The 27,062-nt window shown below is 45.6% G+C and overlaps 1 protein-coding gene and 1 long non-coding RNA gene across 3 annotated transcripts in view; both read right to left on the reverse strand.

Moving 5' to 3' along the window:
• The window catches only part of LOC308057831, a 168,490-nt gene that overhangs the window by 56,564 nt on the left and 84,864 nt on the right, over positions 1–27,062 (reverse strand). The window lies entirely within an intron of this gene.
• On the reverse strand, positions 1,332–21,143 carry LOC308057827 (ankyrin repeat domain-containing protein 26-like). Of its 2 annotated transcripts, XR_013925478.1 has the most exons (6): positions 14,796–21,143; positions 13,757–13,790; positions 13,387–13,525; positions 6,884–7,097; positions 3,305–3,451; positions 1,332–2,145 (listed from the first exon to the last, which is right to left on the reverse strand). XR_013925478.1 is itself a non-coding variant. In XM_080411864.1 (5 exons), the coding sequence occupies exons 1-5, from the start codon at positions 14,870–14,872 to the stop codon at positions 3,373–3,375; spliced, it is 543 nt and encodes a 180-aa protein (XP_080267990.1). In that variant the 5' UTR covers positions 14,873–21,143; the 3' UTR covers positions 2,153–3,372. The 2 variants fall into 2 exon arrangements, 1 of the variants encoding a protein (XP_080267990.1); XM_080411864.1 differs by lacking the exon at positions 1,332–2,145 and having other exon boundaries at positions 2,153–3,451.

Here is a 27,062-nt window from a genome sequence, read left to right on the forward strand (position 1 = left end):
ATCTGCATGGATGATGACCTCTCGTCATCTTTCTCAGCTGAGAACCTTTGACTATCAGCAGCTGTTCACGAGGATTTCTGTTTCCTAACACATAAAATAGGCTCAGGTATTGTTCTTCCTTGAACAATACACAGGAACACACTGCCATCAGGTATTTTTTTCCTAACAAAACCCAAAGAAATCTGTTGTGATCTAAGAGCCACAGTTTGACTGCAAATATTACTCTGGTGACTGAAGGCAGGACTTTGTGTTAGATTGTTCTTTCTTCTGTTTCTTCACTATACAAATACAATTAAATGAATACAAATATCTGAAAGCTCCTTTGAGATACACTTTAAGGGTATGTTGAATCACATCCTCTTGTAGTCTTCTTACTCAGCTCGTTTTAGAAGTACTGATAGATTAGGTTTACAAAAATCTGCATAGCTCATATATATATATATATATATATATAGCTTTATACATATACACACACACACTCTCTCACATGATCTTCAAAAGGAACCCATTCTTTTGGTAGTAAGAATACAAAGCAAGTCACAGTTTACAATGATTGACAGTACTGCTGGATGTGGCTACACATCATAAAAGAGAAAGCTTAAGGTCACCGTCTGACATGAACTTTGAGGAACAGGCAGGCCCCTCAGAACCCTCAAAACACATACAGAAATCAACAGCTGGACATTACTAATACTCTTCAATCTTGATAGCAGCTTACAGAGAACCTATTTTTTCCCCTCTATAGAAGCTTCATATAAATCTATCCCCAACCACTTCACTTCTCTGTACCTTCATTTCTCAGCCCTCGTGTATTGGATGGTTCCTCCTTTTCTACCACTCTCATTCATGTCATCAGTGCAATACTTACATCAAAACCATCAAATACTTAAGACTATTCTATAGGGCATAACATGGACTAAGGAAAAGAGATGAAAAAAAGTTCTACAGAAGAATCACCTTTCTTGATCAAAGCTTAGACTTGGATACCTTTTTTCTGTTCTCTGCTTAGATCTGAGGACTAATATCCCCGTTGCCAAAACTTTCCGCAATTCCGAGAGAAACATTACAAACCAGAACAAATCAGTATTCTTTGGTCCCATGCATATAACTTACACCGGATACATTGTAGGAACAAACTAATTTCAAGAATGGACAAACTTTAAATTGTTCTTTCTACGCATATACTTTACCTGTCTTTCTACTACGTCAGTCTCATATTTAAAGACTTGTTCCCTTAAATCAGTGCACTTGGCATTTAAATCCTTGTTTCGCTCTTCTATTAGATAAACTTGCTTTTCCCTATCAGCTCTAAGTTTGCTGAAAATGTCATTAAAACAGTGCTGCACATAATCCACCATTTTTTCTTTCATGATCCTCTTGTTCTGCATCTCTTCCCATTGCTGATGGAGTAAAAAGGTTTTTCACTCTGGAGCTGGGCCAATCGCTCCTGCAAGGACTCCTGTTTTATTACAAGTTTGCTTACTGGATCTTTCTCAAGTTGTCGAGCATGATCACATTCCTTTGCCCGACACTGGCCTTGACTTAATTCTTTTTTGCCATTTCTAAAAGCAAAGCTTTTTCTCTGAGCATTTGCTTCAACTGGTGAAGCTCATTTTCTAGCCTATTAGCTTTGCTTTTAGCTTTACACAGCTGCAGAGACAAGCTCTTGTTGGTTTCTTGCACGTCAGAGAGGTCACGATGGAGCTCGTCTTGCAAGCAAAGGCATTCATCACGTTCTCTGTGAAATCTTCGTTCAGCATTGCTTTTTGATGACAAATGAAGTTCAAGTTCTTGAACTGCAGCGTTCAGGGAGGAACGAAATGATTCAATTTCTGTCTCTAGTCTGTCTTTGCTTTTGTTTGTCTGCTCAAGTTTGGAAGTCAGCACTGCAGATTCTGTCTTTAGTAAGTCCAGCTCCGTGTTGAACTGAAAAAACATTTGTCTTAACGCTTCCTTGTTCAGTTTAAGTTCCTTTTTGAGAGCTTCATTTTTTTCTTTCAAGGTCTCATTTTCCTTTAAATATTTTCCTTCTTCCTCCTGGTGCCTAAGTCTTACTTGAGTGAGTTCTAGCCTTAGCATAGCAATCTCATCTTGTAGTAACTGATTCTTGTACAACAGATCCTGTTCTCTGTCAGTGCTGGATTCCTGAAGGACAGGGAACATGAATAAAGAGCCAATTGGGAAATGAATCTACAAAAAACCTGCAGCAATAAACTGCATTTTAACATTTCTAGTACTAAAGCATGACTTCAAAGATGAAGTTTCAGGCAATAAGCTACTCTGTGAACCCATGCACATGTACAACGTACGTACACAACGGAAGTGCAACATATCCTTAAAACCTAAATGAACATCCCAAATATACAGTTACGTTTTTTTCCCCCCTTAAACCAGCAACCAAAGCTTTTAAAATGACAGCGCTTTCTTGTATGTGCATGCCTTTATAATACTGCCTTTAAGGTTGAATTAGTTGTGCTACAGATCTGGTAAAAACAAGGCTAGAAAGGGTATTTTCCTTCTCAAATGTCTTCTGAACACTTATCCTTTTGTGTTACTGGAAGTTAGCTATAAAACTCAATCACCCCCGGAATGCAATAGTCCTGTATATTTCCTCTTTATTGTATGTATAACTTTTTTCCACTTAAACACATTCACCCTACATTTACTGGGCAGCACAGCCAAGAACAAAAAGGCTTCCAGGCACTGCACATTCTTTAGGAAATTCAGTAAACTCTTTTCAAGATCTTTTTTAATACAGTGTTTATGATTGCTTTTTCTCCTCCAGTTACTCTAACTCTTACAGAGAGTTGAATTCATTGCTGATATTTGATCATAAAATTTTAGTTATGTGGAGGTGAAAAAGAAAGGCATACTTGAAGTAAGTTCAATAAGGGAATAACTAATTTTAAAAAAAAAAAAAAACAATGGAAACACAAACACTGTCAAACAACTTTCTTCCTGGTCAACCTTGCCATAGGTAGCTAGGTGTTTCACTGCTAGAAAGCCTAAAAAGTGATGACAAAATGTCTATGAAATGGAAAATAACAGATAGGTTAAGAAACGGTGTAAACAGTGTCTTCTATTAGTTTCCTACTTGCACAAGTAATTCAGGTACATACAGGAGTGATGCTGCTTTCCAGAACTTTTAGACATAAGAGAAAACAAGGAAGGTATTTACCCAGATAAGTTACACTGGTAAACAGTAAATAAACCATCAAGAAACAGAAAAAGTTATGTAAGATTTATTATGACTTTAAAACAAACATGGTGAAATCTGACTTATTAGAAAAAAAAATCTGCTTACCTCTGATTTTTTTCCTATAGATCTTCTTGTCTCTTCTTCTAGTTCCATTTGTCTCCCAAGGTGGTTGTTCAAAATTCCTTCTTGAAGGGCTCTGGCCCTCTTTTCCTGAGAGAGCTGTCTCTGTGTTTCATCACGTTCCTCTTCAACCTACAGTAATACAATAAAACTGCTTGCATCTGAAGAAAAAACAGAGCTAGCAATACATCTTCCCATTCTCCCTTGCATACTTGAAAACATTTTTGATTCCCCACCGTTATGATAATCCACCTATAAATAAATAAATTTAAATTTTCTTATGAAAATTTAAGAAGGCGAAATACAGGATGTTTTGTAGTAATTCAAAAAAAGGTAAGGTTTTGCCTGAAATACAAATGAAACCAATTTTGAAAAAGGAAAAAAGAAAAAAAAAAAAAGAACAGCCCAATTGTGAACCAACTGTACTCTACTGTTCTCAAAATCTGACAATTGTTATCCAACGCCTCTTCCGTGAGCAAAGCGCCTCCTTCTCTAGGCATACTGGAATACAATTGAAAAGAAGCAGAAAATAAGAGAAAGAGTTTAATTCATTATTTAATATACCTGTTTCAAGAGCTTTCTCAGTGTTCTTAACTCCATTTCTAAATTCCTAGAGTGTAACTCACGTTTCTGTTTCTCCTCCATCTCTTTACAATATTGATCTTCTTTCCTTCGGAGGTCTTCTCTCATTTTCTCACACAGCACTTCTACTCTGGGCCTCTTTTCTTCTTGTTGTTTCAAAGAACATCTGGGATTTAATGGAGTATTTGAGAAACAAAAGCACTGATATAAAAGTAGATATTCCAACATGATGAACTTGCAGAGACAACTCAAACCATAAAAAATGTTAAATGTTTTCAGAGTTCATATTTTTACTGTACTTTTCAGCTTTTTAAAGAATTCTAACTTCATTCCGTTGTGCATGGTATCAGTTGTACAAGATAGAGAAAAAAAAACTTTGAGTGATTTATCCGTTATTTGTAAGTTTGTATAGGGAAACACACACCAGTGTGCACACTATAATAATAAAATTTAAAAAAACCCATCTTCATATTACAGCCATTTTGTTGAAAAAGGAGTTTGTTGTCTCATCAGATCAAAGCATCGTAAACTTTTACTATGGTTAGTATACATTTTCTTAGTATACTGAGCATTGCCTACATATTACGGATTCAGTGACCAGAAGTAATACTGGTGAATCAGCACGCCACTTATCTATGGCAGACCCAACAATTTTTCAGCAAGCCTTCTGTAAGTTTAAAACAACTGCTGACCACAGGCAGAACAAGCAGCTTCTGTTTACTCAAGAAGGATGTCAGTGTTCAAAACCAGATTCAGAAATGCATGGGGTTTAAGCTGAATACGATTAAAAACAGTTTCAAACCTCAGTTGGATCTACCTCTGGGAGAAACTACAGCAATTTCATTTTGAAGCTGACTTACAAGGAAAGCCTTATGGAAGGTCAGCTTCTTTACCAACTGAAACAATCAGCAATGAGCACTGACATGGTAAAAAACGGTCCATGGTGTGCCCACGGTACCCAAACAAGAAAGCAGCTTTGTGTTTGATCATTATTTTGACTATTTTTTCCCATATACTCACAATAGTGGACAAAAAAAAAAAAAAATAAAAAAAATCAAGTGTCAACCTAAGGGAAGAACTGCCAATTGAAAGCCTGCTTTAGAAATGCTGCAAGACAAGAATCAACCACCACTAAAATTACTTGAAAGACTGACAGAAATATTTGTATTTGAATGGCGTATATTGCAAGGAGAAAGCTTTATATGTAATTTCTAGTGTAATTTCACAAAAAGTGTAACTTTTGAAAGTATAAATTTAACACTGCTTGGAGAATTCACTTAGAATGAAAATACTACTTCTTTATACTTGACAGATGTTTGAGGATTTTGAACACCTGCTGAAGTCAAACCCAGGCCAAGCTGGGACCGGCCTCGTCTTCCTCGTACCCCCCTCCCCCGCGCTGGGAGGCCCAACTCCCCCAGGCCCAGCTCCCGCAGCCTCCCCTCACAGGGCTGGTGCTCCTGCCCCCGGGCCAGCCCAGCATCTCCCTGCCGACCTCACACGGACTGGGCAAGATCTCCTGGGCTGGGCGGCCAAACACCGGGCCCCGGGCTCGAGACACAGCTCAGCAAGCCCTGCGGAGGGGTGGGCACTCACTGCCCCCAGTGCCCTGGCACTGCTGCCCTCCATACAGCCCAGGCCGCTGCGGGCCGCCCCAGCTGCCAGCTCACGGTGGCTCCTGCTGAGCTCGCTCTCTGCCTGGGCCGCTCCCCAGCCACGCCATCCCACCGGGGATCACCACAAGGAGATCTCCCCTCCCAGGCCAGGCCTCTGCAGTTGTCCTTGCTGAACTGCCTACGGTGCCTGCTGGCCACCCCTGTCTGGCGTGATGTCAACAGCGATGAGAAACCTCACACCTCCGGGTCTAGCTCAGGAGTGTGGGGAAAGGGGCAATCCCAAACTTGACCTTTCCAACAAACAAACAGGTAAGCAAACAAATGCTCTAAGCTCTGGTTTGACTTGCACTGGGTGGAGTTAACAGAAACCCTAGTATTATAGGCCCACTGAAGCTGCAAGGACAAAATGAAAAAAAAAAACCACCACCCAACTGATGTGAATAAGCTGTAAATAATATGGTCAAGTTTGTATTCATAAACCAATATTCATTTTAATGCATAAATAAGCTTGTAATTGTAGAGCGACAAAGGGGTTAAAATGTCTGAAAGATCTTATAGACTGTTCTGGCAAGAAAGTAGCAAATGTCTGAAAGGGGAGCTGTCCTCCTTATCTGCAAAGCAAGCTGCCCTACCAAGGAGATAACGGGACAGCTGGATGTCCTTGAGTAAAACTACAAGGGGTATTGTGAAAACCCTGGGAAAGATTTCTACAAGTCTGCCAACTCATCACTTTTGAGACCTAAGGTGAAAAGTACACCATGAGGAAGACCTACATCCTTCCTCCCATAGACCACTGCCCACATTCTAAAGACCCCGGCCCACAATTTTTGGAAGAATCTGCGCAAGCGTGAAAGACTGATAAGCTAATTAGCATACGAAGCGAGGGTAGGCGGGTTCAGGTAATGAATATGTATAGGTGTTAATTGAATATTCATTTGTTTCATTGTATAAATGTGAGATGGTTCGTCACTTCGGGTGTGCACGCTTGTGGAGGAGCGATCCCCCGTGCATCTGCGCGCAATAAACATACCTACTTTATAACTTTCGAGTTATAGAGTCTAATTCTGCACGTCACAACCATCTCTCAAATCTCTCTTATAAATCTGATTTCCCCATACACACTCTCTTGCTCTTTTCTTGCTAGAAAACAAAGTTAGAACAACATCCAGAAGACTGTACATGGAGCTGGTATCCGGACGTTTTTCCCCTCTCACGTTATCTACTTCATAGCATAACTGGCCCACGGGATTCAAAAAACCCAAACCCAAAAGACTGGAAACTTCTCATCCTGTTGCCTGCACCATCAGTGTCTTTCGGAAAAAAAACACTGACAAGATAATACATTATCAGACCACAATTTACATACTTAAGGCTTTGGATATCCCTTTTCCATTCTGCTTCTTGGTGAGCCAATACGGATTTCAAATCTTGAGTCTTCTCCGCTCTGAACTGTGACTCCTCCCTTTCACCTCCCAATTCCCTTACTTCGAGTGAGAGCGCTTTATACTGATTTTTCTGACAGTCTAGTCTCTGTTCATATTCAAGAAGTATGTTTTGCAGTTTCAACAAAGTAGCAGAACCTGTTTTGAGACAGAAAAGACACAAAGCTGCACAAATACTGCCCAATGTATAAGCTGTTCAATGCTTTGCTGCATTAGGTGCAGGTGGCAGGTCTCGGTAGTGGGAAGGTCCCTGTGAGAAGGAGCCAGGGGTCGTCCCGTGCTGGACATGGACAGTTTCGATGGACCCACCGCAGGGCACAGCTGAGCCTCTCAGCCGTGCTGGCAGCTCCTCAGGAAAAACAAACGTAGGAAAGGGCGAAACCACCACACGGGCAGAGAAGAGGAAAAGCATGTGAAAACCAGCCCCGCAAACGAACACCCAGGTCAGCGAAGGAGGAGGGAGAGGTGCTGCTCCAGGTGCCAGAGCAGAGATTCCCCTGCAGCCCCTGAGAGAACCATGCTGGAGCAGATACCCACAGCGCAGTGCTGCGCAGGACCCCGTGCCAGAGCAGGCGGATCCTTCCCGAAGGACCTGCGACCCATGGAGGGCCCAGGCTGGAGGAGATTTTCCCCAAAGGACTGCAGCCTGGGGCAGGACTCACACTGGAGCAGGGAAAAGGGACGAGGAAGGAGCAGCAGAGAGAAACTGCTACGTCCCGACTGCAGACCGCAGCCTCCCCGTGCTGCCTGGGGAGGTGGCAGGGAAGGAGCGCAGCAGAGCTTGAGCAGGGGGGGTGCCGACGTGTCCTTCTCAGGTTTTGGGTCTTTGTTTCTCACTATTGTTATAAATTGAGACCGCAACGGATCATAATCCAATTAAAATTTTATTAATTATAGCAAGTAGAATATGAGCAAAGACAGCGCTGGACGACAGGGGAGTCTGCGCTCCGCCAACTGCCGACCTGAGCAGTTCAAACAGTCCCTTTTTATACATCTTTACTTCCGTGTTCATGAGGTAGTGGAGTCATGCTTCAGTTGTTGTTAGGGGGTCGTTTTCTGCCTCCTGGTGGTCTTCCTCCTTTGTCTCATTGCCCTGTTTCTGTGGGTTCCTGGACATCTGGTGGTTATCTTATCTTGCACCAGCAGTGTCTGGTTTAGTTTGTGTATTGTGGTTATCTTATCTTACACAAGCAGTGTCTGGTAGCTGTTTGCATAAGCGTTTTCATATCTTTTGTTGCCTAAACTTTACATTGAGCTTAACATAAATCTTAATAAACAATACCCTAGTCCATAGTTTCTCACACTATCCAAATGTATTTTAATCGGTGGAGTCTGTTTGGCCAGTGACAGTCACTGGGAAGTGACAGCCCTGCCTTCACACTGACCCACAAGCTTTTTCACCCCGTTTCGTCAAGGAGGGGCAGTGGCAGCACTGGGCGGGGAGTTTGGCCTTCGGCCAAGGTTAACACTTACCTAATGAAATTTTAGCATAGTTTAAGAGCCCTAGTAAGTGATGCTTATGTTTATATAATGCCTTGTGCATATATGCAAGCATCTTATGACAGTTGAAACTTGTTATATATATGTACTTATTATTTTTAAGCAAAGCCATTTGTTTGCTGTACTCTTTGTCATTAGCAGTTGAGGGGTGTGCTGGTTGTGGCTGGGATAGTGTTAATTTTCTTCACAGTCGCTGGTACGGGGCCATGTTTTACAGCTGTGCCGCAAACAGGGTTGGTAGCACGGGGATGTGTTCCTTATGGCCCAGCAGCGCTCACACACAGCCAAGGCCTTTTCTGCTCCTCACCCCACCCCACCAGCCAGCAGGCTGGGGGTACGCAAGGAGCCGGGCCGGGACACAGCTGGGACAGCTGACCCCAGCTGACCCAAGGGATGTGCCATGCCACGCGGCATCATGCTCAGCGTATAAAGCTGGGGGAGGACGAAGGAAGGGAGTGCGGCGAATGAAGAGACAGGACGCAGCTTGATGCAAGCAAATGTCAATTTATTGTACAGAAGCACGAGTTTTTATACACTTCCAGAAGCTGCGCGTTTTAAACTAATTGGTTCTTGAAGCTAAGCCTTGCATACTAGGCAATCCCTGATTGGTGGTTAACTGCCATCAATTAACCTCAAGGTGTTACCTTTCCTTGGCGCCATCCGTCTCCCACTCCCTTGTGCTCTGTAAACATGCCTCATCATGTTAATTGTTGTCTAGACAAGCTCGAGCACATTCCCCTCAGATAACTGATTGCCACGCATGGTCCTAGTTTCCAGCCCGCTCCTGCATCTCCCCCTTCCTGTTGCACAAAAAGAACCTTTGAAACCAAACGAGTAAAAACAAGGTATAAGTAATAGAACAAATAAAAAAGCAACTAAGACATATTATCAATGTCAAAATAACCCACTGTCTCTGTTCCATGCAATTTTACAATTTCCCCTTTTTGTTTTTGAACAGCTGGTACCAGGTTTGCCATGTTCTGCAGGGCCCTTGCAAACATGACAGCAACCAAGGTAATAGCAAACAAACAATACTGCCAATTGAGTGAATGGATGCCAAAAAGGCTGACTTTTTTCAAAGATTTTCATAACATGTTGCTGCAATGGGGCGCCTAAAATCCACGGAGCACATACCATCAAAATCCTCACAGCCATGTCCTTGAACCAACAACAAAAAAGCAGTGGCAATTTTGACTCGCATTCTTAACTGCCTACCAAACAAGGTGATTTAACTCTTTAATGCTTTCCCTGCTGTTACTCTGGATAAGAGAAGAACCTCTGTGACACGTTCCCATCATAGCCTCCTACTACATTAGCATCTACAGAAAGACAATGATCGACATTCAAAGTGTAAACAATATCATCTTCTTTTGGATTAACATTATACATAGGTGGAAGGGCACACCAAACAAGAACTGGTTCAGTCAAAAAATTCGAAACATAGCATGCCTTCTCTGAACATACCTCTGGGGTCATTCCCTTCATTCCCTCTCTTTTTTATGCAAAGAGAAACACTTTCACCAAAACAGAGAAGCCCCTATTTACATCTCTGAGCCCGGACACAAACTGCAGCTGTATGCTCCACCAGGCTCAGGGCAGGAATCATTCATGCAGTTACACAGCTATATATCTCTACAAGTATGCAGACACCTATTAAACACTAGATAACCATGTTTATCTTTCCTATTCTCCTTCACAATACCTAGCTGTTCTCTCATCTCTTGTTAGGTCAAATAATTCTCCAGTTTCCTCTCCTATCTCTCTCTTCAGACATTCTCTATCCTCCCCTTTTTTGCTTGTTAATTGGGAGGAGGCAAAGGGTGTGTGTAGCTGGGTGACCATGACCTGCTTTACGTTACAATCAACTAAACACTGAATACAGGAAAAAAAAGCATGGGAGACATAAGGCAAACATCAATAAGGTGGTTAAAGATAATTATAATAAATCCTGTAATACTTTTGAGTCATGGCCCAAAGTTTCCCAGCCGTGAGAAGAGACCAAAGGTATCCTGTCCCTGGCTCTGTTGCAGATCTTTGTTTTAAGGCTTTTGAGTTTTGTATACTTTTGTAAATTAATTCACAGTGGTCACTCAGATTCACGTAACACATCCTATCAAAGCCTTCACACTTGTGTCCCTGTGCTAATAATAAAAATCAATAGCAACTCGGTTCTGTAGCAACATATGATGGACAGAATCAACATCTGTTAATAAGCCAGAAAAAAAAAAATAGTATTTGTAGTATTACTTTGTTTAGCAAGCCAGCAGCCTAATTTACTAAGCAAGTTAAAAGCGTGTACTATTCTTACAGAAGAGATTAGAGAAGCAAAATCTGTTATGCTGCATTCCAGAACTCAGCCTGAGAATTACAGTCTGCTGTGAGTTCTGCGTTACAATCATTTGACACATGTTGGGGTTGCGATTGTGAAAGTTGCCCATTTACAATTTTCATTGGCATTATCACAGCTAGTTGTTTTAAAAGCAACCCTTGAGCTTCCTGATGTTCGACTTGTTGCAAAATATTCTGAAGCCAATCAATCAAGTCAGTATTAAAGTTAGTGACTCTCTAGGACCCGGCAAGACTGTGGCAAGACTCCCGCATCCGGACTGCCTTAATAGCCATCTCATTCAGTTGCAAACAGTTGTCCCTGGGATACCTTGCCTGAGTCACAGAATCGGGACAGTTATTTTCTCCAGCCAACTGCTCATAGTTAACAGCAATTCCCCGATTAAGGTTTTCAGTCAAGGCCACTACACATAGCTCACAAAAATCAGATAACCACATCATATACTGTATCAGTTAGTACCATACAAAGCAATGACTTCCAATCATGCAGTGTGAGTGTATAAGGCTCTGCCATCACTTCAAGAAGGGACATAGCAAATGTATTATGAATCCTCCCTTCCCGCACTGCTTTGCTTAACTCTTTAACAGCCTCGTATTGCACAGGCTGCCACTCTGCAGGTTGATTTGTCTGACAAAATACTAAACATGCCATAGCGACTCCCAAAACCCATCACTGAAGTGTTTCCCACTTGCATTCCTGCCACCAATCCCTCATACCCCCTTTCACCCTCCCCAAAAATACAATCAATGCATCAGGAGAGACAAGGGGGTGGAGGAAAGGTCTAGCTCCTTTTCCAGATCTATAGGACCTGGATCAAAAGGTTTATCAGTGTCAATAAAATCATTGTCCGAGTTGTGCTGTTCCTGTGCTTGCTCCTGTGTTGTGAGGGTCTCTGCAGTCAGTGACAGAAGCTTTGGGGGCAGAGGAGGTGTGGACGGAATCGCCATCGCTGACTGTGTCTTGAGAAGAGACTGTCGGTGGAATTTACAGCTTCCTCTGGTTTAGCACCGTTAGTAGAATTAGTCCACACTTGGCAAAGAGTAGTCAGAATTTGCCACCAAGATGCTAAATGCATTCCCGACACGGAGTTCCCCTCCGCGGCAGCATCATACAATTGGCTGCTGTATGTACACACTTTCATTCTTTCAAAGTCTCTAAAGTTTCTTGGCTGCTCACCTGCCTCGATGAATACAGGTGTTATCCTCGGGGTTTAGGTTGTCCGCCTGGTCCAGACAGCAAGACGATCGTTCAGCCAAGCCGTCTCCTCCGGAAGGCAGCCCTCTTCCACGAACTGTCTTTGTTATTGACCAGTTCCGTCCTTATTCTTCCAAGGCTTCGGAACACCACCATAGGGGTCACCATTTGAGGAGACTGAGGCACGGACTCCCGGATCTGACTAGAAGACCCTTCATGAGTCCATATACGTCTCTTTCTGGGGACAAAGCCTGATTCCCCGTTACGGATTTCCCACAGCTCACCTCTCAACTCCGGAGGGATTTCAGGCCGGCTCCTGCTTCCTTTCAGCAGATCATTCAAAGTTCTGTGGGATTCACTGCATGTCGCTCAGATAGGTGATTCGAGAGCCCTTCACGTCAGATCCTTAAACGCATCACGTCGGGGTCACCAATTTGCGGCGAATGAAGAGACGGGACACAGCTTGATGCAAGCAAATGTCAATTTATTGTACAGAAGCACGAGGTTTTATACACTTTCAGAAGCTGCGCGTTTTAAACTAATTGGTTCTTGAAGCTAAGCCTTGCATACTAGGCAATCCCTGACTGGTGGTTAACTAACATCAATTAACCGCAAGGTGTTACCTTTCCTTGGCGCCATCCTTGGCGCCATCCGTCTCCCACTCCCCTGTGCTCTGTAAACATGCCTCATCATGTTAATTGTTGTCTAGACAAGCTCGAGCACATTCCCCTCAGATAACTGATTGCCGCGCATGGTCCTAGTTTCCAGCCCGCTCCTGCAAGGGAGGGACATCCAGAGTGATGGCACTTTGTCTTCCCAAGTATTTGTTATGCGTGCTGGAGCCCTGCTGTCCTGGAGATGGCTGAACACCCGCCTGCCCATGGGACGTGCTGGATGAATTCCTTGCTTTGCTTTGCTTGCGTGCGTGGCTTTTGCTATTAAACTGTTTTCATGCCGACCCATGAGTTTTCTCACTTTTCCCTTTCCGATGCTCTCCCCCACCCCACTGGGGTGGAACAAGTGAGTGGCTGTGTGGTGCTTAGGTGTTTAGGTGTGGCTGGACTTAAACCACATCAGGGGGATATAAAGAAGAAAAAGCTCTTGCTGACTTTTGATGACCGCATCAGAAGAAGCTAAACTGTACTTTGCAGGAAACTGCTTCTCCAGCTGACTAGACAGAGAACCAATGATAACGTAAGGCACGTCGGCTGGCAATGCAGGCAACATCTCAGGTTAGGTGACAGTTTCACAGCTTTTGAGGGGGATCTCTAGTCACAAAGAGATACTATCTCAAAATATGAAATTAAAATACTTTGGAGTGCATACAAAGAAATCATGTTTTAAGGGGAACTTGTAACAGCTGAAGACAGAGACTTGAAAACATACCCATATGAACCACACTAAGCTCTTCCAACAGCAGCATAGTCTCCTTGTAGGTTGAAGCTTGTAACCGGACATCCTCTGAAGTTGGGTCAGATGAGTGAGTTAAACCAGGGTCATCAGTTACTTCCACTGGTATGCTGACCTACAAAAAATACAGTACTTTCTGTAATTCCACTGTCTAGTATTACAGACCATTACAAATGCATGAATGATTCATTCTCTCCTTCACAGCCCACAGATTTGTCTCAAATACAATCAAGCTGCATACCAGCAGCAATTTGTACATCTGGTTGATCACTACATAAACACTGCTCCCACCTAAGTGATTAAAAGCTCATAGAGACTGCTTATCAAGAAACTAGTTTTACAGTACCTCGTTCCTTTCACTCCTGGTTGTTGCTGCAGGTCTAGAAAACAAGAAATATATTTCAGTACCGAAATGCTTACTTTGCATTATGAATAATACCTACAGTTGCTTTGAAAACTTAATTGCAGAACTGAATTAAACTAAAATCTGGTATAGTAACTTCGCTAGATATAGTTCAAGACTGAAACAATTATTGTGTGCTATTAATGTCTACTGGAAGGCTAATTTTTCCGCAAGATATTAAGCAAATAGTTGAAATAACTGTTCCCTAAACTTCACGCAAAGTGACAGAAATCTTACAGCTACAGACATGTAGCTATACGCTTACGTGCATTCCCTGTTTAATACCAGGGGTTTAGCTCTCTTCAGTACCCAGAATCCTTCTCCTACAGGTCAAAGAACTGTAATTTTGGATTCTCTGGTGTCCTGGGTCTGGCTGGGATGCAGTTTATTTTCTTCACAGCAGCCCACACAGGGCTGCGTGTTAGATTTCTGACCAAAACAGTGTTGATAACACACCAGATTTTTAGCTAGGGCTGAACAGTGTCAACAACTTCTCTTTCTTGCTTTGCCACAACCCACACAAGTAAGTTCAGGGTGGGCAAGAAGTCAGGAGGGTACACAGCTGCAAGAGAAAAGGTGGAGCGGGGAGCAGGGCAAAAAATCCTGAGATACCTGCAGTGAAAAAACTGAGATACCTCGCCCTTTTTAAACACATGAAATACTTCTATGCCTGTGCACACACTCATGTAATTAATCAGAATTTGTGCACGTGACCTTATTGTTGACTTGGCCAGCATGTTCAAAAGCACTCTAAACAAAAGTGAAGTGTTTGTCAACACAAAGCGCATCAGGTAGTCACAGGAAAGAACAAGAAAGAACAAGAAAGAACATCAGGTGGTCACACGAAAGAACAAGAATCTTCATATGCATCAGGTTTACAAAAAACCTTAAACACACAACAAAAACCCAAACTTGCCTCTAGCTCTCAGGCCAATTTTTATCATTAAGTGAGTTTTATTTTCAACATTCCTTATATGCATACCTTCCTTCATCCTCAGATGTTTCACTGGAAGTGCTATCATCCGGTACTTGACCATGATTGCCATTGGAAGAGCTCATCTGCTGATGAGCCTTCTGCTTTGAAGGCTGTCTTTTACTTTCCTTTGCACCTTTGGCATTCAGGGCAATTTTACTGCATTACACAGAAAGAAAGAAAAAAAAAAAAAACACCAAGTGAGCAGGTTTATAAAAAAATATTTCTGTGAATCAGACATACTTAAGATGATGTCCAGAAACAACCGAGACAAGAAATAGCTATGATAAAATCACAGACTTGACTGTAAAGATCGTGGAATATGCCCAAGTATTTAAAACCCTTCCCCTAGAGTGAGGGGGACACGTGGAATCTGAGCTGGATCCAGGTTAAGCTGGACTATATCCAACAGCCACGTTACAGAAAGCATCTAGAGCAGAGATTCCTTTGAAGGACAGACAGAAAAAGCTCCTGCTTAGGTCTGCATAAAAATACGTGTGCCTTCTTTAGACTTTTGAGATTGGTTTGGTAATATCATCTTTTCCCCTCTCCCGACAAAGGGCACATTAACTTAATGAAAAGGAAAACACCAACTGCACGGAGATCACTAAAATCACCTAGAAAAGGGAGTAGTAGCAAACCCCAAGTTCCCACTTTTCTTTTCTAGGTGGCCATTTCCTACAAAAATAACTGCTTTTTCCAGTCTTCAGTTCTGGTTTTGAAGATGCATTTTACCTCAGTGTTGACAAGGAAATCACAGGAATTTAGGTGGGCGTTTTCTTTTGTTTTCCCCTTTTCTTTTTTTAGAGCAGGCAATAAATTTGAACCTCCATCGTGCGCTTCATTTTGTCTAAAAAGAATTTTTCTTCATTTTTTGAGAAGCAGTGGACTACTCACTATGGCTTTCACCACTGAGGAAACTACTTCAACTACCACAGTATTAGAAAACCTAAGACACTTACATAGTACTACAAATAAGAATTAGAGATCATTTCCTCAGCTTACCCTTTCATTGGCATTTTAATCAATTTTGAGCTCTCCCCAGATGAAAAACTCTTTTTGTCTTTTTCTTCTATCGTGTTTTCATTCTCCATTTTCAAACCGTCATTCTTCCTCACAGTAATCTTTTGTTTCATTTGCCGATTAGTGATGTTATTTAATTTATCCACACATTCCTGTTTTGCCACGGCCTGCACTTTTGAACATCTTTGTTGGCTTTTTTCCTTCTTAACCTATAAAAATAAAGTTAAGCTTCACGTATTTCTAGAAGACAGAAACACCACATCCAAGATTGATTAATTCAGGGTTTACCCCGGAAATAATATAAAATGATCTTTTTTGTAATTCATAGAGAAGCATTTTCACAAAATTACACTACAAAGTGTATTATGCCATTGAAAGTACTTTGAATTCACTCATGATGCAAGACATAACAAAAATACAGCCCTTAGAAAGAAAACAATAGTGTCTCTTAAAACACGAACAAGAAAAAAGTGAAAACAGTACTGATGGACAAAGCGTTAGGAGGACTGCACAATGTTCGTTGTAACACCACCAGAAAAAAATCAAGTGGAACTGCGAACAAGGGGAGGAAAGAAAAAAAGATCCCAAACCCACAAACACAACTGGTTTCACAGGAAAGAGGAATTTTAGTGAAAGGCAATGAAGACACACCATGCAGATACCACAGCACATGAATTATTAGTCAAGACCCTGTTCAGAAGCTATTTTCATTCTTTGATTCGGAATCAGAACTGATATAATTGTATGGATTTCTTTTTATGGCAATGAAGAGATAACTACTTGCACTGGAACCAAGTGCCACCTATTGTTAAACTGGAACAATAATGCATTCTGTTTTCCAAAAATGGGGGAAAAGACAACTCTGCACTGCCCTCTTTATTCACAAGTCACCTATTTCCATTAGAACAAACCCCAGTTTGTAGGAAGCATCTTCCCTTCGTGACCAACAGCTAAAGTGAACAGGAAATACTCTGCCTGGCTCCAGAAGGCTGCAGGTCTCCCTAGGCTCTTTTACACACGCTCCATCGCTGCTATCGCTTCAGCAGCAGTTTTACCTCCCAACAGAGACTTCCTTAAAAACATATTCTGACTTTCCTGAACAGTGGATTGTATCTCACAGTTTCATTGATTTGGACAGCAGGATCCTGCAGTTTCCGTTGAAGCTAACGAACACTGCGTGCTTTCAAAACCAAGCACATTCAGCACCTCCATCATAACTCTGAATTAGAGCTACTGCCTAAACAACTACGTGTTGCACACGCTGCCCGTGCCAACCCTGGCTAGCCCAGCCCTGTTTTACCCATTCATCCAGGCACTTGCATCAGTGCCTCTGACTTGGTGAATTTACACATGAGAAACCAGGCATTTCTGACCAACACCCATGCTCTTTAACTGCACTGGTTATTTTTAAATTAATGACACATTACTAATTAAAGTGACCAAGACAAGTCAGAACTACAGCTTGGTTGTAGTCAAAATCACATGCGCCGCAGATTTTCCCTGAATTTCTTCACAGCATCACCTATGATTGCTGTTGTCAAACACATGACTGCTTCTTTCTTTACCTGCAGAAAGCTTGGCACAACACGTACAATATTGTACAACATACAGCTCCATCTGACAGTCAGACCAGAATGACCTTCCTGCAGTGCAGGCGGGCTGCGTATCTCCAGTAGCACCCACAGCCCCAGCCTGCACTGCTTTAGAGACAGCAAAGATCCGCGCTGATGAGAAACGCTCTCATGCACATGGCATTTCACCTTGTCCACGGGTTTGAAACACGGGTTGCTTCGCGAAATTTAATTGTATGGTTTCGTTCCAAGGCAAACCAGACTGTCCAACAAGTTTTGACTTACACTAAAAACCATAAATATTCACCTTCCGTATGAACGGATACATGCCAGGATATGTACTGCTGATGAATTTTTTCGCATGTTGCTGGGGAGCAATACCTGCACGTGTTCATCTTTTTGTCCATCTCTACTGGGATTCCTTCTAGCTGGGTACGTTGCATCTCAGGGTTGTATGGAGGGGATTACCTCCAAGCAGCGGGACAGACCACCCCTGTCGCTCCTAAACTGCCTCTGCTGAGCATCTCAGTGCCTCCCAGAGTGGTGGCTTGCTCAGGAAGAGGTGGCCTGTGATGGCTCCTCTCCAGTACACATGCCCGCAGGACCACCAAGCAAAGGACTATCCCACACCATCTTTCCCCTCTTTGAGAAAGAAAGCACGTACCTATCTATGGCTAATCTCCCTTCTGAAGCAGTACAGCTCAGCTGAGACCTCAGACTGCTTTTCTGCAGCACCTGGGACTCTTACCAAAACTGTCTCCGTGGACTCTACCCGGACTCAGTTTTGTGCAGAGGAGGTATTTACTGCCGCATGCGCAAGAGCAACGGCAAGGGCAGGCAGTGCAGCGATCTCCTGTTACCGAACGTGCTGCTCTGGGACTCCCAAACAGGCGGTCAGTTATATCCCTGGCAAAGTTCTCCAGCAAAGCCACCCCCGATTTGTATCCACCTCAGCTGTACAAACACGGTGTAAACAGACGCGCAGCGGCTCTTTACCTCCAGCACTGTATGTCCCTTTCCTCCCCATGTCACCACCACCTGCAAAAGCGCCCATGGAAATGAGCAAACCCCACCCGCCAGAAGGAGGCAGGGCTTTCAAAGGAAAGGAGGGTATTCAATGGAAGCTGCAGATGTGCCCTGCCTGAAGAAGGCACCACTGGCAACCCCTCCTCTGTGAGAGCTGGGGAGATGCAGAGGGGGAGGAAGGCAGGTGTCGGGGAGTAACTAGAAGCCCTGGTTTGCTACTGCTGCAGTAGCCCTGGCTGCGGGGACAATAGAGCTCTCCATGAAATGACGATCAACCAAAACATTTCAGAGGGGCACAGCAGGGAGCACAAGCTGCTGGGCGTCAGCAAAGGGCTGTGCTCAGCTTTTCTGTGGCACGTTGTCATAGGCAAGGTGAACGCGAAGCACAGGGAGGATCTGCAGTTCTACCTGCCTGGCAGGGGTTTGGCCTGAGCTCCCCCTTTGCAAAGCAAGTCACCCTCCCACCACACCGCACAATCTCTGCTTAATGTACGTCCCAGCAACTGGGGTACCACATGCAGAGAAATCTGAGAGGTCCCCCCTGGTCACAGCTCTAGTCATCAGTGGTTCCAACAACTTCTGATGCTCAGGGTGTCCCCTGAGCCAGTGGTCCTCCCTCCAGGCGCCCCTCCTCCTCTCCATTTGCCCTGGAGTAGACAACTCAACATCACACCCATTCTGGGAGATTTAAGCCCCAAAGAGCTCAGAACTGGCTGAAGCCAGCACAAAAGCCGATCTTCTCTCTGAGAGTTGCAGTGTCCTTACACCCTCCCTGTCCTTCCCGCCTAGATCAGGAACCAAACAGGGGAAGCGGTGCACACAGATACACAGAGAATACTGAATGGGACACACTGGCTCCTCTTCTAACTCCTTTATTGTCTCAAAGGTGTTTTCATTCTGTTGGAGGAAAAAAGAGAGAAATACGCAGAGTCCCTGGGTTTATCCCTGGTAAGCACTTTCACATGTTTTCATTTAGTAAAGCAAATTAGATTGATTCCTCAGTTATTTATTTTTTTGGGGGGGTGGGAGGGCGGGGAGGGGGATTATAATGAACTCATTCAGTTTTTAAATCAGGCTTAGGAGCCATGACTTACTGGCTACGAACACATGTACACACATGCGTGTACAGGACAGCACAGAATACTCTATTTGCTCATATGCGTCTGAAAAGACTTTTTTTTTTTTTTTCTATCATTTGTTGTTCTGTGCATCATTTATGGCTGGACTGCATGGACAAGATGGTTTTCTTAATTCTGTGAAAACACTTGCATCTATTGATGCCTGCACCTCTAAACATAGTGATATGGTCATACAGCCAAATTTGCAAAGCGGATTACTGTTCTTACACCATTCTGGGCATAGCAGACATACCCATAGAAACACCCCTAATGGCCTAATGGTCATGCCTATTTACACATTTATTTCTGCTATTCCTCGACCTGTCTCAGAACAAATCTGAATACTTAAGGAATTAAAACAGATGAGTCGGCCAAAGGAAAATTTAAACATACTTACTTTAACAATGCCAAGGTGTTATTACTAAAGTGCAAGCACTTTGACAGCGGGTATCTTATGAGTGCTGTGCAAAGTGACACAGAAAAGCCTCAAGAAACATCTACTAGAGTTTGGGTCAATACACTAAATCCCAGCACAATGGTTCAAGGGTAAGGGCACTTTAAAACAGAGTATGTCCTGAATCACGTTAGGAAGAAGACAAAGAACATATCCTGCTGGGAAGATCATTCATGATTAGGAAAACTCGACCAGGCTACTATAAATTTGTCCCGGGTTAGAAAAGGCCAAGAATCTTTCAAAGGACACTACAAAAAAATAACATTTAAGACAAAAGGCAGCGTAGGAGCAAATGGAATTAAAAGGAGTCCTAGAAAGTAAATCTTTCAGTAATAAGCAAGCAAGGCTAATAACAATCTAGGGCATAGAAAAGATTAGCTCAGCACCAGGATGCACAGCAGATAGGAGAGCAAATTAGTTCTGTCTTACCAAAATGTAAATGGGGGTGGGGGGGGTGGGGGGTGGGGGGGTGGTGGTGGGGGGGAATTCAGTACTTAGTGTTTCTCTTTATTTTTCCTGCATCTAATTTTTAACTGTTAAGAGAAATAACAGAAAAGCTTTATTTTTGCTAATGCCAGGCAACCAGAATCTGGAATTTAAATTAATCCTTTACACACTGCCATCTGGGGATCATTTCTACCAGATCCAACAAGGATACAAGGGATAGGACAAGAGGAAACAGCCTCAGGTTGCCCCAGGGGAGGTTTAGATTGGACATTAGGAAAAAATTCTTCACTGAAAGGGTTGTCAAGGACTGGAACCAGCTGCCCAGGGAAGTTTCAGGGTGGCCTCACCATCCCTGGAGGCATTTCAAAGATGTGTAATGTGGTGCTCAGGGACACAATTTAGTGATGGACTTGGCAGTGTTAGGTTAATGGCTGGACTCAATGATCTTAAAGGACTTTTCCAACCTAAATGATTCTATGATTCCATGCTGTTCAAAATGACCTACAGTCTTCCTCCAAAAAAGAGGGGGTATACTGCTGTTCCAGTTGTACTGGTTATCGGGTAATCCAGCCTCATAGCACTCTTTAAATTAAAGTTTACAAGCACCGAGATATTCCCCAGTGACTGCACTTTAGCTAGTTTGATATTAAGCTCTACATTTTTCTTAACGTGATTAGCAGCATATCTCAAGCTATGTTTGAACATATTCTTAGGTGAATGGGAGATACTACCAGCTTTTCATTAGACAGAACGAACACATGAGTATTTTAAAAAGCCAAACTCTAACAGAATACACAGCACAAGCATGTGTTTCTGCCAAGATATTTTCTATTAAGCAAATCAAAGGCATATGTTCGTTCTCTCCCTCTTCTGTCCATACTTAAAATCCAGGCAAATTTGCAGAAGAACAGCGCAAAGAGCAAGGTGTTAGAACTTACAGAGAAGTCCCACAACTGCTCTCGCACACGCAAAGCTACGTGCTTACCTTTGCACTCCCATTTGTTACACAACACACTTTGGTGCCCGGGAATTTGACTGATTTAGATTCGCCCTGACAGAAGGAAACCTTTTTTTTTTTTAACCGTTTGACCTTCTTTCACTTCTAACTGGAAGATCAGTCCTGCCAGGAAGGAGAGGTGAAACCTCACGACAGCTAGAGGGTGAATAATCTCTCTTCAAACTCTCAAACTCTGCGTATGAAGTTTCCTTTACAATTTGTACTCCACCGGGCTATTAAAGATGTACGAAAAGCACGGCAAGAAATCAAGCCGCCCGTCAGTACAGAAGGTGCCAGCAGCTCCTCCTCGTTTCGCGAAAATCCAGCCCTCACACTGAGGCTGCGGGACCAAATCCTGTGCAGCTGGAAGCGGCAGCGAGCCCTGGCCCCGGGGAAGGGCAGCTCAGCACCCTGCAAAGACGAGGCGCATTGCTCCGCTCCCCGCCACCCCGGGATGCCACACAGCCCCGACGCCGGGCAGCGGCGGCAGCACGGGCTCGCTGACGGTAACGGCGACCCTCCAGCCTCCCCCGAACGCGTAACGAGAGGCGAAAGCACCGTCCGGGCCGGCGGGCAAAGCACCTGGAGCCGCATCTCCCACCCCGGCAGGCCCGCCACCCGCCGCGCCGCCACCCCCCTCGCACCCAGACGGGGGCCGAGCCCCGGGAAGGGACATGTCACACCGGGACGTCGCGCAGCCCCTCCGAGCGCCGAGCCCGGCCGGGGCTGGCAGCGACCGTCTCCTCGGGACCTGATGCTGCCGTCGAACGGCCGGATCCCATCGCCCGCCGTGCAACGGATCGAGCACCCGCACGGCCGAGGGACCAGGCACGCGTGTCTGCGGGGACGGGAGCTGGGGGGCAAACCCATAAAGCTAGCACAGCTCTTCGCGACAGGAAAATACTTTATACACCTGGAAAAACCGTTTACGATGACCTTTAGTCACACTTAATCCTCACTGGGTCTTACGAGCCTCGTCCCCATTTAAAGGCACAGCGGTCTTTAGTTTCACTGAAGTGTTCACGCACAGTTCAAGTCATTTCTGTTTGGTCCCATTAACCAACTGGTTCTCCTTGAGCTTACCTTATGCCCCAGCTTGACCCATGGCGTCTGTTCCCCCTCCCGAGGCCGTGTGCTGCCAAGCGCCTGCAACGCGCTCTGTCCTCCGGACCCTCTCCCGTGCTTCGCTGCAGACACATCTTTTCTCTACGTCGCCACTTAAGGCGCAGAGCTGCCTTCTGCTGACCACCGATGTGCAAGCCGTCGGTCCGCAGCGCTTCCCGGGGCGCCAGGGGCTGCCTGCGGCGCGGCGCGGGGCCGGGGGCAGCTCTGCGGGGGCTGCCTGCGGCTGAGGCGGAGCCGCGAGTGCGGAGCCGCAGCGCAGCCCCCGGGCTCGCCCCCTGCAAAGGGCTGCCCGCTCCCTTCCCTGCGCGCTCCCCGGCGCTCGCCGCCTCGCTCCGGCCTCTCCCGGAAAAGGGGTCCGGTCTCCGGCTGGCAAACGCCTGCCCCGAGCCGGGCACGGCCAGCGCCGCCGTCGCAGGAGCGTGCCGGGGCGAGGGGCGGCGGCGAAACGTCTCGAACCTCGGCAGCGACAGCCCCGACCGCGCGGAGACCCGGCAGCGAGCCCGGCCCCCCGCGGGAGGCGGCTCCGGCTGACCGGCACCTTCACGCCGCACTCGCGGCCTCTGCCGCGGCCGTTCCCGTCCTCCGCAACCGCTCGGGGGGCGCCCGTCACCCGCAGCTCCCCCGGCTCGCCCGCGCCGCTCCCGCAGCCGCCCCCGGGCAGGGCGGGGGGGGACGGCGGAGCCCTCCCCGGCTGCCGTGCGGGGTCTGCGGCCCGGGCACAGCGGCCCCGCCGGCGCACCCCGCAGCGAGCGCACCGCGGCGCGGGGGGGCGGGGGGCGGCCACCGGGTTCCAGCCGCCGGCTGTCCCCGAGGGAGGGGCGGGCGGGGTCGCTCCAGCCCGCGGCACCGCCTGCCGGACCGCCCGCCGGCCGGGAGGGGTGTCCCCCCGCCCCGGGTGGCCCCCCGCCCCCCGAGCCGCCCCCCTCTCGCAGCCCGGGCTGCTGCCGAGCTCCTCTGCCGAGAGCCCGAGGGAGATCGCTGCCCCCCGGGCCCCGGTGCCCACCCGGGGCTGGAAAAGCGCAGCCCCCTGCAGCGTGCTTACAGGCACCAGGGGCTGGGGGCTGCCTCTGCCTGCCTGTGCGGGTATGCACACCGCATAACCTAGCGCTGACCCGAACTGCATGCACACGTGTGTGCGGTGGGCATGCCCGCTCGGCACGCGTGTGCCCACTGGAGCACACTTCCTTGGCCGCAGCCGGGGCGGGGGCTGCAGCAGCCTCCCCTCTCTCCTGGGCTGGTGCTGTAATAAGTAACTAAAGGTAATTTGCTGATCGACCAAGGCAAGCAAGAGGAACGAACCCGTTGTGGTGGTCTTAAGAACTTCCTGTTTAACAAGAAGAGACATGTCCACAATGTGATCTTGCTACACCAAACATGGGAACGTCCTGTCTGGCAAGAAGCCACGATAACAGAAGCAGCAGAGGGGCTACTGAAGGTGTCAGAAGCGACCTCGGGGAAGAGAAAAAGAGCTGCTCAGCTTGCTTGAATTTGCGCGCTGTTGGTGGAGCAGGAGACTCCCCGGCCGCCCAGCGCTGTTTTGCTTACTTGTCGCTTGCTTTAATAAATCACATTTTCTAACTGGCCAGTCTCTGTCATTTCATTGGACAGCTAAACTCTAACAATTTTGGTGCCGTGACTCGGATAAGGGCAATCTGGCCTGAGGTCCGTGGCAGGGGAGGCGCCCCGCTGGATAAGCGGCCCTTGTCGGGGTGGTTCTACGCCAAATCCTTTACCGACGAACCTCAAATGTGACAGTAAGCAAATAAAACCGGTTACCCCGTAACCTCTGTGCACGAAGCCCGAATGAAGACGCAGGACGCGTGAGTATAGGCCGGTTAACCGTTCGGTTGGGGTTGGGTATCCTGAAGCGTGCTTGTGTGAGACGCCCAGGGAGGGCGAAGTGAGTGCGGACCCTCAGTACTGCGCTTTCCAGACCCCGTGAGGGGCTGCGCCACGAACCAGGGGAAGCGAGTGCGTGAGTGAAAGAAGGCGCCTTGGAAGATGGGACAGAGGAAAAGCAAAGCCCTGTGATCCCATGGGTGGTTCTGGGGTCCAGATTAGGCTCCCACAGATACCACCGGAGAGTCCGCTAGGACTAATGATAAAATTTTGGGATGCGTACCCTTCTAGGCAGGGTAAGAGTAAAGTAAGATTGATACACTACTGTATGGAAGTTTGGGGTGGGAAACAAATTAGGGGCGACCACCTCTACTGACCGGTCTTCGGGGCATCTGAAGACTGGATATGCCAGGCTTTGAATATATATGTGAATTCAAAAGACCCTTTTGCCTGCAGGAAAGTGAGTATGCTTCCTTATGGGTAGGGTCTGAAACTAGGGCCCTTTTGTTCCCGTTAAAAGAAAACAAAGGGGGGAAAAGAAGAAGAAGAATAGAAGTGAGGATGAGATCCCTACCTCTCCCCCTCCGTATATACCTCCACCGCCCTCCCCCCCCCCAGCCCTTACCACCTCACTCACTCCCCTCCGGCTGCTATCTAGACCCTGTGAAAGTGTTGAAGTATTGGGGTGAGTTTGTACAAAGCCCCGTATCCCCTCGAAGGTGCGGCTGAGTCCTGCGGGACGCATGGCAGGGTGTTTGCTGTTTGCCTGCGAAGGCATGGTATGTAAGAACGCAGACTTAAAGCAACAAGGAGCAGATCTGCATTCAGGGTGAGAAAGAGTTAAAACAGAAGTGCTGTAGCAGAGGCAGGCTTCTGTAACCTGCAGAGCAGGAACAGCATCTCCTGCCCTGAACCCTTCGCTGGTGAGCAGGAGGGGGTTGCTGTTGCTGACGATTGAGCAGAAGGACCTGACAATGTCACCCCGATTGCTGCAGCATTTGCAGCACAACAGGACCGGTAACGGCCCCTCTAGGGCAGGCAGCGGGTCTGAGGAGAGTAAAGGTGAATCTCTGATGGGGAAATTTAGATGTTGGAAAGTTGGTTGTGAATAGGACTGGATTAAGGTTTGAGTTGATTTTTACCAAGGTAATCGTGATGTAGAAAAGTTGATAGGAGGAACAGGGAACACATATAGAAGGTAAGAAGAGCTGGGCAGAAGTGAAAGAGTGAATCCCTCTCCTATGGGATCGGATCACTGTGCATATTGTAGGGCAAGTGGACACTGGAAGCGAGATTGCCCTGAGCTAAAGAACCAGCAAGGGGTTCTGGTGAACTAGGGACTAGGAAAACTGAGGTGGAATTTTTAGTGAATACAAACCCAACTTATTTGGTGTTAAACTTCAGTGAAAAGTATTTGTTACAGTTGTGGGGGAGCTGCTGGCCACCAGGAAAACATCCTGAAACCTTTAAAGTACAAACTAAGAAAACAAGTAAGAATGCCAAATTCACCAAAATCTTTAAGTGGAAAAGAGGACCTCCCTGAAGTAAAAGAAATCTTTAACCAGGTATATCTGGAAATAAATTCCAGGTAAGGAAAAAATGCTTTACCTGTTCCAGTAAAAATGATAGGGGAAGGCCTGCCTAGTTCAGTAAAACAATATCCCTTGGTCAGCAAGGCTGTGGGGAATATTGGCAGAAAAACTGAAATAAAATACACTCTGTAGCAGTTCTGCTAATGTAAATCTGTGTGGTTTACCATCACAGTGACTTGTTAGGGGATGTGCAGATGAAACTCTGCAGCAGCAGAGGAGGTAGGAAAGGAGGAATCATCCTTAATACCAGATGGTAAAATCCAAACTGTAAGTACAGATCAGGAGCCAAACTATTCTAACGATTCTCGATTTCCTGCTAGCCGAAGAAGGAAATGTTTGTGGTAAATGAAATGTTTCCAATTGTTATTTGAAAATTGATGGCAATGGTGAGGTATTTAAACAAATCACATCAGAGATAGGGAAGTTAGCCCAGGTTCCAGTCTGAACTTGGAAAGACTGGAATATTGACTTGTTTTCCTGGCTTCTCGGGAGCCCCTGGGTAAAACGAATCCTATTTTATTTGTTATGTGGATTAGCCACCTTATTGTTTTTGCCATGTGCTGTTCCATGTTTTATAAGATTAATTCAACGCGTTATAACTAACATGCAATTTGCTACTATGATTTCACCCAATGGCATTAAACAAATTTGAGTAGTACGCCAAAATGTACAGTCAACAATACAGATTATATAGTTAACACAATAACAATTTAATAGCAAACAGGAATCTGGGAATAAGTAACTATTAACAATTCATACAACAATGTAGGCCGATTAAGAATACACATAGAATAGCAAAGAAAACAACCATCAGGAACGCACAGACGGGGATGTGGTAACGTCTTTTATACTTTTCCACCTCCACCATAAGTTCTTGACGTGTGACAGTGGAAAAACACACCCTGTGCCTAAACAACGAGAAAAAAAAAAGGGTTTTGATTCCCCTTTATAATGAACCATACAGGTTAGACGTTTAAAAAACACTCACCTTACGGGACGTTCAGAGGGGGAAATGCGCACTCCAGACCCTTCCTCCCTGGCAGGTGACGTGGCGGTCTGATGGTGAGAAAACATTGCATTGAAA

Source organism: Falco punctatus, assembly GCF_963210335.1.
Source record: "Falco punctatus genome assembly, contig: scaffold_46, whole genome shotgun sequence".
In the NCBI taxonomy this organism is placed as follows: Eukaryota; Metazoa; Chordata; class Aves; order Falconiformes; family Falconidae; genus Falco; species Falco punctatus.